This window comes from Nerophis ophidion, linkage group LG14 (genome assembly GCF_033978795.1).
Source record: "Nerophis ophidion isolate RoL-2023_Sa linkage group LG14, RoL_Noph_v1.0, whole genome shotgun sequence".
Taxonomy (NCBI): Eukaryota; Metazoa; Chordata; class Actinopteri; order Syngnathiformes; family Syngnathidae; genus Nerophis; species Nerophis ophidion.
The window spans coordinates 9,303,630-9,320,376 of record NC_084624.1 but is presented as its reverse complement, the minus strand read 5'-3'; the positions used below and the strand labels follow the sequence as shown (position 1 = coordinate 9,320,376).

The 16,747-nt window shown below is 43.2% G+C and overlaps 1 protein-coding gene across 1 annotated transcript in view; it reads left to right on the top strand.

Annotated features, from left to right (window-relative positions):
• LOC133568086 (ras-related protein Rab-3A-like) overlaps positions 1-16,747 on the top strand; it is a 44,939-nt gene that overhangs the window by 21,680 nt on the left and 6,512 nt on the right. Inside the window, exons 3-4 of the mRNA XM_061919797.1 lie at positions 2,731-2,849; positions 12,267-12,391. Coding sequence (XP_061775781.1) covers positions 2,731-2,849; positions 12,267-12,391 — 244 coding nt within the window. The remainder of the gene's footprint in view (positions 1-2,730; positions 2,850-12,266; positions 12,392-16,747) is intronic.

Sequence of the window (16,747 nt, the reverse complement as noted above, 5' to 3'; positions counted from 1 at the left end):
TCTGTGAGAAGGAGTGAGACACGCCAGTAATGTAATGCCCGCAGCTTAAAGCAACGGTGTGAGAACATATTGAATATTAAGATACAGTCATTTTCTATATCGCACAGAGACAAACCTGCGATATATCGTATATATCGATATATCGCCCAGCCCTAGGATGAATAGCACTTTTTTGAATGCAAGGGGAACAGTGCCAGAGGAAAGTGATAAGTTAATATTATTTAGCACAACCTGGAGATAGATTAAATGGCAACACTAAATTGGCCCGAGTGTGTGAATGTTGTCTGTCTGTCCGTGTTGGTTCTGCGATGAGGTGGCGACTTGTCTAGGGGATACTTGACAAACCTCCCGGATTTTGCGGGAGACTCCCGAAATTCAGCGCCTCTCCCGAAGACCTCCCGGGACAAATTTTCTCCCGAAATTCAGGCCACGCCGCCCTCCAGCTCCATGTGGACCTGAGTGACCTGTCGACAGCCTGTTTTCACGTCCGCTTTCCCACAATATAAACAGCGTGTCTGCCCAATGACGTTATAACTGTGGAGTGATCAAGGGCGAGTTCTTGGTTTCTTATGTGGGTTTATTGTTAGGCAGTTTCATTAACGTCCTCCCAGCGCGGTAACAACACACAACAACAGCAGTCACGTTTTCGTCTACCGTAAAGCAGTTCGTCTGGCGTAAACGGCAATGTAGTGACACTCTTAAACATGACATTATTAGGCATCTACTGTACATGCATATGTAACAATAACATTAACGGCTGTTAGAGAGTGCAGTGCACAACTGCGCACACAACGAGGAAACGAAGCATAAGAACGAGGAAGATACAGCCATGGCGATGATGACGACGACGAGTAAGATGAAGAAATACCCTTGTAAGTTCCAAGCCGCAGCTGCAATTGGACCTGGATAGCCTCTGGGAAGAAGTAATGGACTACCAAGTGCTTGGCACTGAAGATCTTCCTGAGGAAGCAAAGATTGACCGGTTTTGGGCCTTGCTAGGGAGAGATGGAAGATTCCAGACTCTAGTGCATTTGATGAAAGCACTTTTGTGTGTGCCACACAGCAATGCATCATCAGAGAGGGTGTTCAGCATGGTTAGAAAAATAGTGACAGAGAATAGAAAAAGGATGGACAATTCAACCCTTAACTCAACAATGAGTAGATGAGTGTGGTGTGTATATGTGTACATAAACACTGAAATTCAAGTATTTATATATATATATATATATATATATATATATATATATATATATATATATTAGGGCTGTGAATCTTTGGGTGTCCCACGATTCGATTCAATATCCATTTTTGGGGTCACGATTCGATAATATATCGCTTTTTTTCGATTCGATTCAATTCTCGATTCAAAAACGATATTTTTCCGATTCATAACGATTTTGTATTCATTGAATACATAGGATTTCAGCAGGATCTACCCCAGTCTGCTGACATGCCAGCAGAGTAGTAGATTTTTTTTTCCAAAAGCTTTTATAATTGTAAAGGACAATGTTTTATCAACTGATTGCAATAATGTAAATTTGTTTTAACTATTAAACAAACCAAAAATATGACTTATTTTATATTTGTGAAAACATTGGACACAGTGTGTTGTCAAGCTTATGAGATGCGATGCAAGTGTAAGCCACTGTGACACTATTGTTCTTTTTTATTATTTTTATAAATGTCTAATGATAATGTCAATGAGGGATTTTTAATCACTGCTATGCTGAAATTATAATTATTATTGATACTTTTGTTGATAATATTCATTTTTATATCATTACTTTTGGTTTGTTCTGTGTCGTGTTTGTGTCTCCTCTCAATTGCTCTGTTTATTGCAGTTCTGAGTGTTGCTGGGTCAGGTTTGCTTTTGGAATTGGATTGCATTGTTATGGTATTGCTGTGTAGTGGTTTGTTGGATTGATTAAAAAATAATAATAATTAAAAAAAAATTAGATTTAAAAAAAAAAAAAGAGAATCGATTCAGAATCGCACAACATAAACGATTCGATTCGAATCTATTTTTTCCCACACCCCTAATATATATATATATATATATATATATATATATATATATAAATATATATATATATGAAATATTTTACTTGGTGAATTCTAGCTGTAAATATACTCCTCCCCTCTTAAGTGAAGTGAATTATATTTATATAGCGCTTTTTCTCAAGTGACTCAAAACGCTTTACATAGTGAAACCCAATATCTAAGTTACATTCAAACCAGTGTGGGTGGCACTGGAAGCAGGTGGGTAAAGTGTCTTGCCCAAGGACACAATGGCAGTGACTAGGTTGGCAGAAGCGGGAATCGAACCTGCAACCCTCAAGTTGCTACCACAGCCACTCTACTAACCGAGCTAAACCGCCTTAACCACGCCCTCCCTCCGCTCCCCGAAATCGGAGGTCTTACGGTTGGCAAGTATGGTCCAGGGTGTACCCCGCCTTCCGCCCAAATACAACTGAGATAGGCTCCAGCGTCCCCCGCTACGCCTAAAGCGATAAGCGGTAGAAAATGGATGGATGGATGGATGGTTCTTATATTACAAACAGCTCCTTGATAAGTTCCTCTTGAAGTGTTCTTCAGCAAGAGAGATTACATTTTTTATTTAAACTGTATGTTCCTTGTGTGTGCCATGACATAGTCACAAAGAACTGGTCTTCCTCCTGTGTGCTGTTGGGGAAAAAACAAAAAACATTTATTTGCTTGTGTTGTTTGCAGGACACAGCTGGCCAGGAGCGCTACAGGACCATCACCACAGCTTATTACAGAGGAGCCATGGGCTTCATCCTCATGTATGACATCACCAATGAGGAGTCCTTTAACGCTGTGCAAGACTGGTATGGCGACACCTAATCGGAGAGCATTGCACAACATGTTTTTTCTTCCCTTCTGTTTCTCAACACCACCTCTCTACGTTGTAGCCACCGGCACTCACACAACCCACTTTACTTCAGTAATCTAATGCTTGATTGCTGGTGGCAAGTCTGATGTTACTATGTAAATACTCTCGTCAAAGTCAAATACTAAGCCAGAGTAAGTTGGTTAATGTTTGAGTACTCCGTTGAGAACCTGTCTGGTCGCTTTGTCAACTTGGTCCACATGCAGTCATCTAGAACTGTCGTGCATCATACCCTCTTTCTGCTTCTACTATTTTGGACACCTTCCTTATTTGCGGTACAGCTCTTGTTATGCATCTCAAAGGGTTACATTTTAAACAAATGATAACCTTTTATTATTTTAAGTGTTGAGTCAACAGGGTGCAGTCGCCGTTTTCACACGGCTTGCATTAAAATTGAAGGGAAATGCATGAGATTCTAATGTTTTGTCATTAAAGGGGAACATTATCAGCAGACCTATGTAAGCGTCAATATATACCTTGATGGTGCAGAAAAAAGACCATGTATATATTTAACCGATTTCCGAACTCTAAATGGGTGAATTTTGGCGAATTAAACGCCTTTCTGTTTATCGCGCTGGAGGCGATGACGTCAGAATGTGACGTCGCCGAGGTAACACACCCACCATTTTCATTTTCAACACATAACAAACACCGGGTCTCAGCTCTGTTATTTTCCGTTTTTTTGACTATTTTTTGGAACCTTGGAGACATCTTGCCTCGTCGGTGTGTTGTCGGAGGGTGTAACAACACTAACAGGGAGGGATTCAAGTTGCACCACTGGCCCGAAGATGCCAAAGTGTCTGCCGCCAGACCCCCTTTGAATGTGCCAGACTGTCTCCACATTTGATCGGCGATGCTAAGGCAGACATGGCACAGAAATGTATGGATAACCTGCAGATGCATTTGCAACGATAGTCAACGAAATCACAAAGGTGAGTTTTGTTGATGTTGACTGCCAGCTAATCGATGCTAACATGCTATTTACCGGCGGTGCTAAAGCAGACATGGCACAGAGATGTATGGATAACCTGTAGATGCATTTGCAACTATATTACGTTTCCTTCCACCCACATTTAATGCGAAACAAACACTTACCAATCGACGGATTTAAGTTGCTCCAGTGTCAAAAGATGCGAAAGTCCTGATCGTTTGGTCCGCACATTTTACCGGCGATGCTAACGCAGCTATTCGGCCATGCTATGGCTATGAATAGCGTCAATAGCTTCAGTTTCTTCTTCAATACTTTCATACTCCAACCATCCGTTTCAATACATGCGTAATCTGTTGAATCGCTTAAGTCGCTGAAATCCGAGTTTGAATCCAAGCTAATGTCGCTATATCTTGCTGTGCTATTCCCATTGTTTGTTTACATTGGCAGCACTGTGTGACGTCACAGGGAAATGGACAGTGTCTTCTCAGAGAGCGAAAATAAGGCACTTTAAAGCTTTATTTAGGGATATTCCGAGACCGGTAAAATTTTGAAAAAAACTTCAAAAAATACAACAAGCCACTGGGAACTGATTTTTATTGTTTTTAACCCTTTTGAAATTGTGATAATGTTCCCCTTTTAAGGCCTACTGAAAGCCACTACTAGCGACCACACAGTCTGATGGTTTATATATCAATGATGAAATATTAACATTGCAACACATGCCAATACGGCCGGTTTAGTTTACTAAACTGCAATTTTAAATTTCCCGCGGAGTTTATTGTTGAAAACGTCGCGGAATGATAACGCATGCGCGTGACGTCACGGACTGTCAGGAAATATTAGCGCAGCACCGTTTGCGGCTAAAAGTCGTCAATTAAACAGTATTCTGGACATCTGTGTTGCTGAATCTTTTGCAATTTCTTCAATTAATGGAGAAGTCAAAGTAGAAAGATGGAGTTGGGAAGCTTTAGCCTTTAGCAACACAAACACACGGTGATTCCTTGTTTAAAATTCCCGGAGGTGAAGCTTTACTATGGATCAGAGCGGTCAAGCCAACATGGATCCCGACCGCTTGTCAACCGGCAGGTTTCAGTGAGAAAATTGTGTTAAAAAGTCGCCTCTTACCGGAGATCTCTGGAGTTTGCGCCGTCCTTGTATCTGCCGTGACTTCCCTCAGACACTGGCCTCAAGACACCCGTGGACACACCCCTCCGACTATCAGGTACTATTTAACTCACTAAAACACTAGCAACACAATAAAACGATAAGGGACTTCCCAGAATGATCCTAGTAAATGTGTCTAAAAACATCTGAATCTGTCCCAATGTAATCGCCTTTATTTTACTTATATTTTTTTCTAGTCCTTCGCTATCAATATCATCATCCACAAATCTTTTATCCTTGCTCAAATTAATGGGGAAATTGTCGCTCTCTCGGTCCAAACAGCTCTTGCTGCTGGAGGCTCCCATTAAAAACAATGTGAGGACGTGAGGAGCCCTCACACTTGTGATGTCATCGTCTGCGATGTAAAGGCAAGGCTTTTTCATCAGCACCAAAAGTTGCGAACTTTATCTCTACTAAATCTTTTCAGCAAAAATATGGCAATATCGCGAAATGATCAAGTATGACACATAGAATGGACCTGCTATCCCCGTTTAAATATGAAAATCTCATTTCAGTAGGCCTTTAAGCATGCACAAGTACAAGGTAAGAAAATGTAGTTTGGCATCCAGCCAGAAGCACAGTTAGGATGGGAATTGAAAAGATTTTTCCAGTTCCGATTCCACTTTTGATTCGGCTTAACAATTCGGTTCCTTAGTAGTTCTTTTATCGATTTTTTTTTTGGGGTGAGGGAAAAAAAAGGCTCCTCTCTGAGCTGCTACCTTACCGTGGTAGAGGAGTTTGCGTGTCCCAATGATCCTAGGAGCTATGTTGTCTGGGGGTTTTCATGCCCCCTGGTAGGGTCTCCCAAGACAAACAGGTCCTAGGTGAGTGATCAGACAAAGAGCAGCTCAAAGACTTCTATGGAATTACAACGAAATGAACCCAGATTTCCCTCGCCCGGACGTGGGTCACCGGGGCCCCGCTCTGGAGCCAGGCCCGGAGTTGGGGCACGATGGCGAGCGCCTGGTGGTCGGGCCTGTTCCCATGGGGAACAGCCCGAAGAGGCAACGTGGGTCATCCCTCCAATGGGCTCACCACTCATAGGAGGGGCCATAGAGGTCGGGTGCATTGTGAGCTGGGCGGCAGCCGAAGGCAGGGCACTTGGCGGTCCGATCCTCGGCTACAGAAGCTAGCTCTTGGGACGTGGAACGTCACCTCACTGGGGGGGAAGGAGCCTGAGCTAGTGCGCGAGGTAGAGAAGTTCCGGCTGGATATAGTCGGACTCACCTCGACGCACAGCAAGGGCTCTGGAACCAGTTCTCTCGAGAGGGACTGGACCCTCTTCCACTCTGGCGTTGCCGGCAGTGAGAGGCGACGGGCTGGGGTGGCAATTCTGGTTGCCCCCCGGCTCAAAGCCTGTACGTTTGAGTTCAACCCAGTGGACGAGAGGGTAGCTTCCCTTCGCCTTCGGGTGGGGGGACGGGTCCTGACTGTTGTTTGTGCTTACGCACCAAACAGCAGTTCAGAATACCCACCCTTTTTGGGTACACTCGAGGGAGTACTGGAAAGTGCTCCTCCGGGTGATTCCCTTGTCCTACTGGGAGACTTCAACGCTCATGTTGGCAACAACAGTGAAACCTGGAGAGGCGTGATTGGGAAGAATGGTCGCCCGGATCTAAACCCGAGTGGTGTTTTGTTATTGGATTTTTGTGCTCGTCACAGTTTGTCGATAACAAACACCATGTTCAAACATAAGGGTGTCCATATGTGCACTTGGCACCAGGACACCCTAGGCCGCAGTTCCATGATCGACTTTGTAGTTGTGTCATCGGATTTGCGGCCTTATGTTTTGGACACTCGGGTGAAGAGAGGGGCGGAGCTTTCTACCGATCACCACCTGGTGGTGAGTTGGCTGCGATGGTGGGGGAGGATGCCGGACAGACCTGGCAGGCCCAAGCGCATTGTGAGGGTCTGCTGGGAACGTCTGGCAGAGTCTCCTGTCAGAGAGAGTTTCAATTCACACCTCCGGGAGAACTTTGAACATGTCACGAGGGAGGTGCGGGACATTGAGTCCGAGTGGACCATGTTCCGAACCTCTATTGTCGAGGCGGCTGATTGGAGCTGTGGCCGCAAGGTTGTTGGTGCCTGTCGTGGCGGTAATCCCAGAACCCGTTGGTGGACACCAGCAGTGAGGGATGCCGTCAAGCTGAAGAAGGAGTCCTATCGGGTTCTTTTGGCTCATAGGACTCCGGAGGCAGTGGACGGGTACCGACGGGCCAAGCGGTGTGCAGCTTTAGCGGTCGCGGAGGCAAAAACTCGGACATGGGAAGAGTTCGGGGAAGCCATGGAAAACGACTTCCGGACGGCTTCGAAGCGATTCTGGACCACCATACGGCGCCTCAGGAAGGGGAAGCAGTGCACTATCAACACCGTGTATGGTGCGGATGGTGTTCTGCTGACTTCGACTGCGGATGTTGTGGATCGGTGGAGGGAATACTTCGAAGACCTCCTCAATCCCACCAACACGTCTTTCTTTGAGGAAGCGGTGCCTGGGGAATCTGTAGTGGACTCTCCTATTTCTGGGGCTGAGGTCGCTGAGGTAGTTAAAAAGCTCCTCGGCGGCAAGGCCCCGGGGGTGGATGAGATCCGCCCGGAGTTCCTTAAGGCTCTGGATGCTGTGGGGCTGTCTTGGTTGACAAGACTCTGCAGCATCGCGTGGACATCGGGGGCGGTACCTCTGGATTGGCAGACCGGGGTGGTGGTCCCTCTCTTTAAGAAGGGGGACCGGAGGGTGTGTTCCAACTATCGTGGGATCACACTCCTCAGCCTTCCCGGTAAGGTTTATTCAGGTGTACTGGAGAGGAGGCTTCGCCGGATAGTCGAACCTCGGATTCAGGAGGAACAGTGTGGTTTTCGTCCTGGTCGTGGAACTGTGGACCAGCTCTATACTCTCGGCAGGGTTCTTGAGGGTGCATGGGAGTTTGCCCAACCAGTCTACATGTGCTTTGTGGACTTGGAGAAGGCATTCGACCGTGTCCCTCGGGAAGTCCTGTGGGGAGTGCTCAGAGAGTATGGGGTATCGGAATGTCTTATTGTGGCAGTCCGCTCCCTGTATGATCAGTGTCAGAGCTTGGTCCGCATTGCTGGCAGTAAGTCGGACACGTTTCCAGTGAAGGTTGGACTCCGCCAAGGCTGTCCTTTGTCACCGATTCTGTTCATAACTTTTATGGACAGAATTTCTAGGCGCAGTCAAGGCGTTGAGGGGTTCCGGTTTGGTGGCCACGGGATTAGGTCTCTGCTTTTTGCAGATGATGTAGTCCTGATGGCTTCATCTGGCCGGGATCTTCAGTTCTCGCTGGATCGGTTCGCAGCCGAGTGTGAAGCGACCGGAATGAGAATCAGCACCTCCAAGTCCGAGTCCATGGTTCTCGCCCGGAAAAGGGTGGAGTGCCATCTCCGGGTTGGGGAGGAGACCCTGCCCCAAGTGGAGGAGTTCAAGTACCTAGGAGTCTTGTTCACGAGTGGGGGAAGAGTGGATCGTGAGATCGACAGGCGGATCGGTGCGGCGTCTTCAGTAATGCGGACGTTGTATCGATCCGTTGTGGTGAAGAAGGAGCTGAGCCGGAAGGCAAAGCTCTCAATTTACCGGTCGATCTACGTTCCCATCCTCACCTATGGTCATGAGCTTTGGGTCATGACCGAAAGGATAAGATCACGGGTACAAGCGGCTGAAATGAGTTTCCTCCGCCGGGTGGCGGGGCTCTCCCTTAGAGATAGGGTGAGAAGCTCTGCCATCCGGGAGGAGCTCAACGTAAAGCCGCTGCTCCTCCACATCGAGAGGAGCCAGATGAGGTGGTTCGGGCATCTGGTCAGGATGCCACCCGAACGCCTCCCTACGGATGTGCTTAGGGCACGTCCAGCTGGTAGGAGGCCACGGGGAAGACCCAGGACACGTTGGAAAGACTATGTCTCCCGGCTGGCCTGGGAACGCCTCGGGATCCCCCGGGAAGAGCTAGACGAAGTGGCTGGAGATAGGGAAGTCTGGGCTTCCCTGCTTAGGCTGCTGCCCCCGCGACCCGACCTCGGATAAGCGGAAGATGATGGATGGATGGATGGATGGAAAAAAAAGAAAAAAGGATGGATTAGCATCAATTTTGCTTAGCTTATAGTAGGGCTGGGTGATATGGCCTTTTTTTAAATAACTCAATATTTTTGGGCCATGTTACGATACACCATATACAGTATATCTTCATATTTTGCCTTAGCCTTGAATGAACCTTGAATGATGCATATAATCACAGCAGTATGATGATTCTATGTGTCTACATTAAAACATTCTTCTTCATACTGCATTAATATATGCTACTTTTAAACTTGCATGCAAAGAGGGAAAACACAACTAAAAGTGTATTTATTAAACAGTTATTAAGCAGTGGCACAAACATTCATGTCATTTCCAAAACAGAAAGTGCAAGATTGTCAGAGACATTTTAAAACAAGCTATGAGTGCACTTTTGTGCATGATGTCACTGAGATGACATATCAAAACTACACTAAATTAAAGTGCACTTTTTGTACAGAACACCACTACAATAGTTAAAACCAATATAGTGCACTTTTGTGCATGATGTCACACAAGATAACTGTCAAATAAAAATGAGCTGCATAATAGGAAATCAAATAGTGTATGTCCTTCGCTATGTGGTAGGTTCCTGTTCCTGTTTACTATTTTTTTCATACGGTGTTGATCTGGAAATAGTTGCTTGGGCATTTTGTTGGAGTTTCAAGCACTCTTCATTCTTAAGCAGGTGACTTTTCAAATGATGCTACATATTAGCAGTAATGATACTTTTTGAAGCAACGCTTTTGCCCCACACTTGACGAAATATGGTTGTCTGTTCAACATATTCCCGCTCGAAGCCAAACCACTGCCAGACGATTTACCCCCTGCTGTTTTTCTTGGGAATTAATTTTTCCTTCATTTGTTACCAGATTCGCACCTTCTTTGTTTCGTATTACCACTCGCACCACAGCTAATGTTACCCATGCTGCTACCTCTCTGCTCCGCGAAGGTGTACGACCAAGTATGTGACGTATGTAAGAAGGTGCGCTTGTTTTATGTCTCTGTGAGAAGGAGAGACAAGAAAGAGTGAGGAGAACCTGTAATGTAATGCCCGCAGCTAAAAGCAACTGCGTGAGAACGTATACTCCAATATCACCATATAGTCATTTTCTATATCGCACAGAGACAAACCCGCGATATATCCATATATCGCCCACCGCTAGTTTAGAGGTAACATCAATCAATCAGAGTTTACTTATTTAGCCCTTAATCACAAATGTCTCAAAGGGCTGCACAAGCCTCAACAACATGACCCCACAAAGCCTACAGTAAGGTCTCAAGAAGCACATACATAGTATAGAAGAACGCAAATAACTTTTTTATAATTAGATAAAATAAATTAATAATCTACTGTATAATTAAATCATTTGCAAATTACGCAAGTGAAGTGAATTATATTTATATAGCGCTTTTCTCTAGTGACTCAAAGCGCTTTTACATAGTGAAATCCAATATCTAAGTTACATTCAAACCAGAGTGGGTGGCACTGGGAGCAGGTGGGTAAAGTGTCTTGCCCAAGAAAACAACGGTAGTGACTTGGATGGCGGAAGAGGGGCTTGAACCTGGAACCCTCGAGTTGCTGGCACGGCCACTCTACCGACCAAGCTATACCGCCCCACAAGCACAAGCATGGAACCTGAGATATTAACTTATTACATGCAAAGTGAGATATGTCAAACCATTTATTGTAGATATGTCAGATAATATTGGACTGCCGATATTATCGGGCGATAAATGCTTTAAAATACAATATTGGAAATTATCGGTATTGGTTTTTAAATGATCAGTATCTGTTTCAAAAAGTTAAATGTATGACTTTTTCCAAACGCAGGACGTAGGGAGAAGTACAGAGCGCCAATAAACCTTAAAGGGACTGTTTTTGCGTGCCGGCCCAATCACATAATATCTACAACTTTTCACACACACACAAGTGAATGCAAGGCATATTTGGTCAACAGCCACACAGGTTTACACTGAGGGTGGCTGTATAAACAACTTTAACACTGTTACAAATATGCGCCACACTGTGAACCCACACCAAACAAGAATGACAAAAACATTTAGAGAGAACATCCGCACCGTAACACCAAATAAACACAACAGGACAAACACCCAGAACCCCTTGCAGCACTAACTCTTCCGGGACGCTACAATATACATCCCCCCATTACCTCCTACCCCCCAACCCCGCCCGCCTCAACCTCCTCATGCTCTCTCAGGAAGAGCACGTCCCAAATTTCAAGCTGCTGTTTTGAGGCATGTTACAAAAAATAATGCACTTTGTGACTTCAATAATAAATATGGCAGTGCCATGTTGGCATATTTTTCCCATAACTTGAAAACTTTGTTACATTGTTTAATGCATCCAGTGGGGCATCACAACAATATTAGGCATAACAATATGTTCATACCATGACTGTATAGTGAAGTGAATTATATTTATATAGCGCTTTTCTCCAGTGACTCACAGCGCTTTACATAGTGAAACCCAATATCTAAGTTACATTTAAACCACTGTGGGAAGCACTGGGAGCAGGTGGGTAAAGTGTCTTGCTCAAGGACACAACGGCAGTGACTACGATGGCAGAAGCGGGAATCGAACCTGCAACCCTCAAGTTGCTGGCACGGCCACTCTACCAACCGAGCTATACCGCCCATATATATATCGGTATCGGTTGATATCGGAATCAGTAATGAAGAGTTGGACAATATTGGATATCGGCAAAAAAAGCCATTATCGGACATCTCTAATTTATGATGAAAGAAAAGCTTGAATTGAAAATCTCAGAAAATGTAAGGTTTTAACAACTGTAAGCCATGGTGATCAGAATTATAACAATAAAGGGCTGCATTTATTGTCACAAATTAGTTTTACATTGGAAGTTAATTGCTGACATAAATTGACTTGTACGCCATATTCTAATTCTATGAGTTTCACCCGTGTAATTAGACTCAGGAAATCATGCAACTTTTCTCTGACTACAATGGAACATTCACCTATTGATAATGTTGTTTTAAGAACTGTATAGGCCCCATTGTAAGCGAACTTTTGATCGCATTTATTTATTATTTAGAATGCATTTCATAATGATTGTGAACCATAGGCAAAATTCCCCAAAAGTGCAGTTCCCCCTTTAAAACTTTCCAGTCTCGATGTGTCCAAAATTCAGTGTGTGTGTGTGTGCACATGTCCACAGGTCCACCCAGATCAAGACTTACTCGTGGGACAATGCTCAAGTGCTGCTGGTGGGCAACAAGTGCGACATGGAGGACGAACGTGTGGTGGCTACAGAGAGAGGCCGGCAGCTGTCAGAGCAGCTCGGTAAGTGGACTTGTCATTGCTTGTTTGCATCTTACAGCCTGGTGTTAATAGAGCAACACAGCCACCGCCTGGTCTTTTGGGAGAGGCAGAAAAACAATACAATAAAGCAGAGATATTCAAAAAGCGGACCGCAGGCCAGATCCGAACATCACCCAAAGGGGATGGGTCGAATGCAAAAGGTAATTTTACCACACCTAGTGTGTGTGTGTGACTATCAGTGGTACTTTAACGTAAAATAGGTTAGATGAAACTACCGTATTTCCTTGAATTGCCGCCGGGTATATAGTATGCACCTGCCTAGAATTACTGCCGGGTCAAACTCGTTTCGCAAAATAATTAGCGCATGCTTAGCATTACCACCGGCTCAGGATTAACGCCGGGTCAAACTAATTTCGCAAAATATTATTTTTATTAGCGCATGTTTACAATTTCCGCCGGGTCAAACTTGTTTCGCAAAATAATTAGCATATGCCTACAATTTCCGCAGGGTCAAACTCGTCACGTCAAGAGTGACACTTCACCTGTCATCACTTTCAAAATGGAGGAGGCTGATTTCAATCATTTGAAATCGCATAAAGGGAAGTAGATTAAGAGCTATTCAGTAGGATTTAAGGTCCAAGCTTTTGAATATGCTAAATAGAACAGTGAGCAGCCATGTTTTATTAATATACCGTAGCCGCGTGTGTCAAATATGAGTCATTAAATGACTCCCGCCTCCTGGTTGTAGAGGGCGCTAGTGATCCTTCTTGCGACTACTCGGCTGCAGAAGAAGTGACAACAAGTGGGTTTATTTTTTCCTCTCGCTTGCACTTTTAACATGGAGGATTACATATCTAAAATAAAACCGTTTTCTAAACTGGACTTTCAATCGAAGCAGGAGGTAATAAAGGAAGACCTCCATCGAGACAGAGACACTTTTAAAACTGAAGAAAGATAAGGAAGACTTCTATAAACAAGTTATCGATGCTTTTGATCAGAAGGAGCTGTGCATGGACTTCATTTATAAGTAAATGTAAGACCGTAGTAACGTTTTTTTATTAAATGTGCTTTTCATGATTGTATCCTTACATCACACTCAAATGTATAAGCGCAGGCCTAAATTTACCGCATGCCTTTGGTAAATGCTGGAGTGAGAAGAGGTTTTAAAATAATTAGCGCATGCTTGCCTTTGCCGCATGCCTTTGGTAAATGCCGGAGTGAGAAGAGGTATTAGATTAATTAGCGTCCTGGCGGCAAATCAATGAAATACGGTATTTAAACTAGGGTTGCTCATGTATGCAGTACCCACGCCACCCCGAAGGGGCAACAACGAGGCATATGTGTCACAGTAAAGCAGCAATGGGGTCAGTAGAAGAAGACTATTCACTCACCCCTGGAAAAAAAAATTAGAATTGAGAAAATATGACTTTTAACGACGACGACTTGACAACAAAGTGTGGATGTTCTGCACCGAGCGAGTACTCAAGTTGTTGTTTCCTGTCGAGCGTTTGAAGCGACTGACAGGGTTCTAGAAAAGTAGCAAGCTTCATCACGAAACTTTGTCAAATCTATTTGAGTAGATATTGTGCATGAAATATTTTAGTTTGTTTTGTATTGGGATTGCTGTGGGGCTGGGCGTTATGGCCTTTTATTAATTTTATTTTTAGGCCATGTCACGATACACCATATATATCTCCATATTTTGCCTTAGCCTTGAATGAACACTTGATGCATATAATCACAGCAGTATGATGATTCTATGTGTCTACATTAAAACATTCTTCTTCATACTGCATTAATATATGCTACTTTTAAACTTTCATGCAGAGAGGGAAATCACAACTAAAAGTGTATTTATTAAACAGTTATTAAGCAGTGGCACAAACATTCATGTCATTTCCAAAACAGGAAGTGCAAGATTGTCAGAGAAATTTTAAAACAAGCTATGAGTGCACTTTTGTGCATGATGTCACTAAGTTATCGAAAAAACACAAAATTAAAGTGCACTTTTTGTACAGAATGCCACTACAATAGTTTAAAACAAATAAAGTGCACTTTTGTGCATGACGTCACACAAGATATTTCAATAACTGTCAAATAAAAATGAGCTGCATAATAGGAAATCAAATAGCGTATGTCCTTCGCTATGTGGTAGGTTCCTGTAAACGTTATCTCCTTCTGTTATTGATTATTTTTTTCATAAGGTGTTGATGTGGAAATGGTTGCTTGGGCATTTTGTGGGTGTGGCACCGAACGGAGATGTTGACGTGGAGTTTCAAGCACTCTCTATTCCCTCGCGGGGGACTTTTCAAATGATGCTACATATTAGCAGTAATGCTACTTTTTTGTAGCAACACTTTTGCTGCATACTTGACATTATACGGTTGTCTGTTCAGCATCTTCCCGCTCCAAGCCAAACCACCGCCAGATGATGGACCCCCTGCTGCTTTTCTTGGAAATTAATTCTTCTTTCGCCATTTGTTACCAGAATTGCACCTTCTTTTTGTCGTATTACCACTCGCACCCCTCCGCTAGCATCACAGCTATCTTTACCGACATGCCTCACTGCTCAAGGAGAGCGTATGACGTTGCACGCGCGACAGTGTGTGACATATGTAACAAGGTGCGCTTGTTTTATGTCTCTGTAAACACTTGCAGACACGTGTGTGTGCGTGCGCGTATAATATATATATATATATATATATATATATATATATATATATATATATATATATATATATATATATATATATATATATATATATATATATATATATATATATAAATTAGGGGTGTACGGTACGTGTATTTTTATTGAACCGTTTCGGTACCGAACGAGTTCCACACGGATATATTAAGTAGCGCACCGCACGTTGTGTAAACAATGCACACCGAGGCACCATGAATTGATTTACGTGGACCCCGACTTAAACAAGTTGAAAAACTTATTGGGATGTTACCATATAGTGGTCAATTGTACGGAATATGTACTGTACTGTGCAATCTACTAATAAAAGTTTCAATCAATCAAAAAAAACAAACACACGGCATGCTAGCAACAACTGGGCTACGATAGACTGACCATACCTCCTCTTTTCACCGCATATGTCCTCTTTTGCAGGGCTGTCCGGGTGGAGTTTCTTAAATGCCTCAAATGTCCGGCATTTTAAGTTAGGGATGCGTGTATTTTCAATGTATGTTCGGGGTTAAGAAGGGGTTAAAAAGAAAACAAAAAATTGTTTGTGCAGCAGCATTCGTGAGGGAGAGGCAGAGAGAGTGAGAGAGTTATGATAAATGCGCTTGCGTCGCCAGGCTCTGCTTTTTACCCATAGATTTATGAGATTTTATTATCTATAGCAGAGGTTTCAAAAGTGTGCCCCGGAGGCCATTTGCGGCCCACAGCTAATGTTTTAAAGGCCCACGGCACATTTTAAAAATACTATTTAAATAAACAAAAACATAAACAAAAGTGAAATAAAAAAGCTTAAAGGCTAAATGTAATTGAGAAAAAGTTGCAACGTTGACTAATAAAACAAAGCTGTTTTTTTTTTTTCTTTCAAATTGTCATTGCTCAAAACATAATATTGAATCAAAATCAATGTTATTATGAATTATTGACCTATCCAAGTTTCCAATTACTTCACATCAAATATTCCACTAAGAAAAATATTTTTGGTGTAAGATTTAGCAAATTTGTTAAATAACCAAAAAATGTACATTTTGTTGTTTTCTTACTGTACCGAAAATTAACCAAACCGTGACCTCTGAACCGAGGTACGTACCGAACCGAAATGTTTGTGTACCGTTACACCCCTAGTGTATGTGTGTATATATATGCTATTGTATATTGGGTGTAGAAAAAGATTGTAATTGTTGGTGTAATCATAATCATTCACCAGTAAAGCTGACAAGTTTTACACACATTAGTTTCACACCAACAGCTTGGTTGCGCAGTGCCTGCAGAAGTAAATAAAGCTGCTGAATGCTGACCTCGCATGATCTTTAAATCAGGACTCTTTAACTTTTATCACCACGTGAGTTGCTTTAAACAAATGAAAGGCGAGGTTAGCTTTTTGATTATACGACTGGCAACATGTAAGCAGATCTTCACTTAAACAGTGCAGTAGTTTTATGTATGCTATTATGTGGTCATTTGTCGTTAAATAGAGGTGTAATTCCTAAATGAGACTAGAAAGAGCTGAAGCAAGTAGAATTTAAAAAAATCAGTGACAGGTAAGCAACGTGTTGGAGACCCCTGCTTTAAGTGGAAGTACTGCCATCTAGTGGAAGTGATGTGACATACCAGACTCAAACAGTTATTTGCCTCTGAGAGCTCGAACTCGGCGACTGTAAAATAATTGGCTGTTAATTGAATGG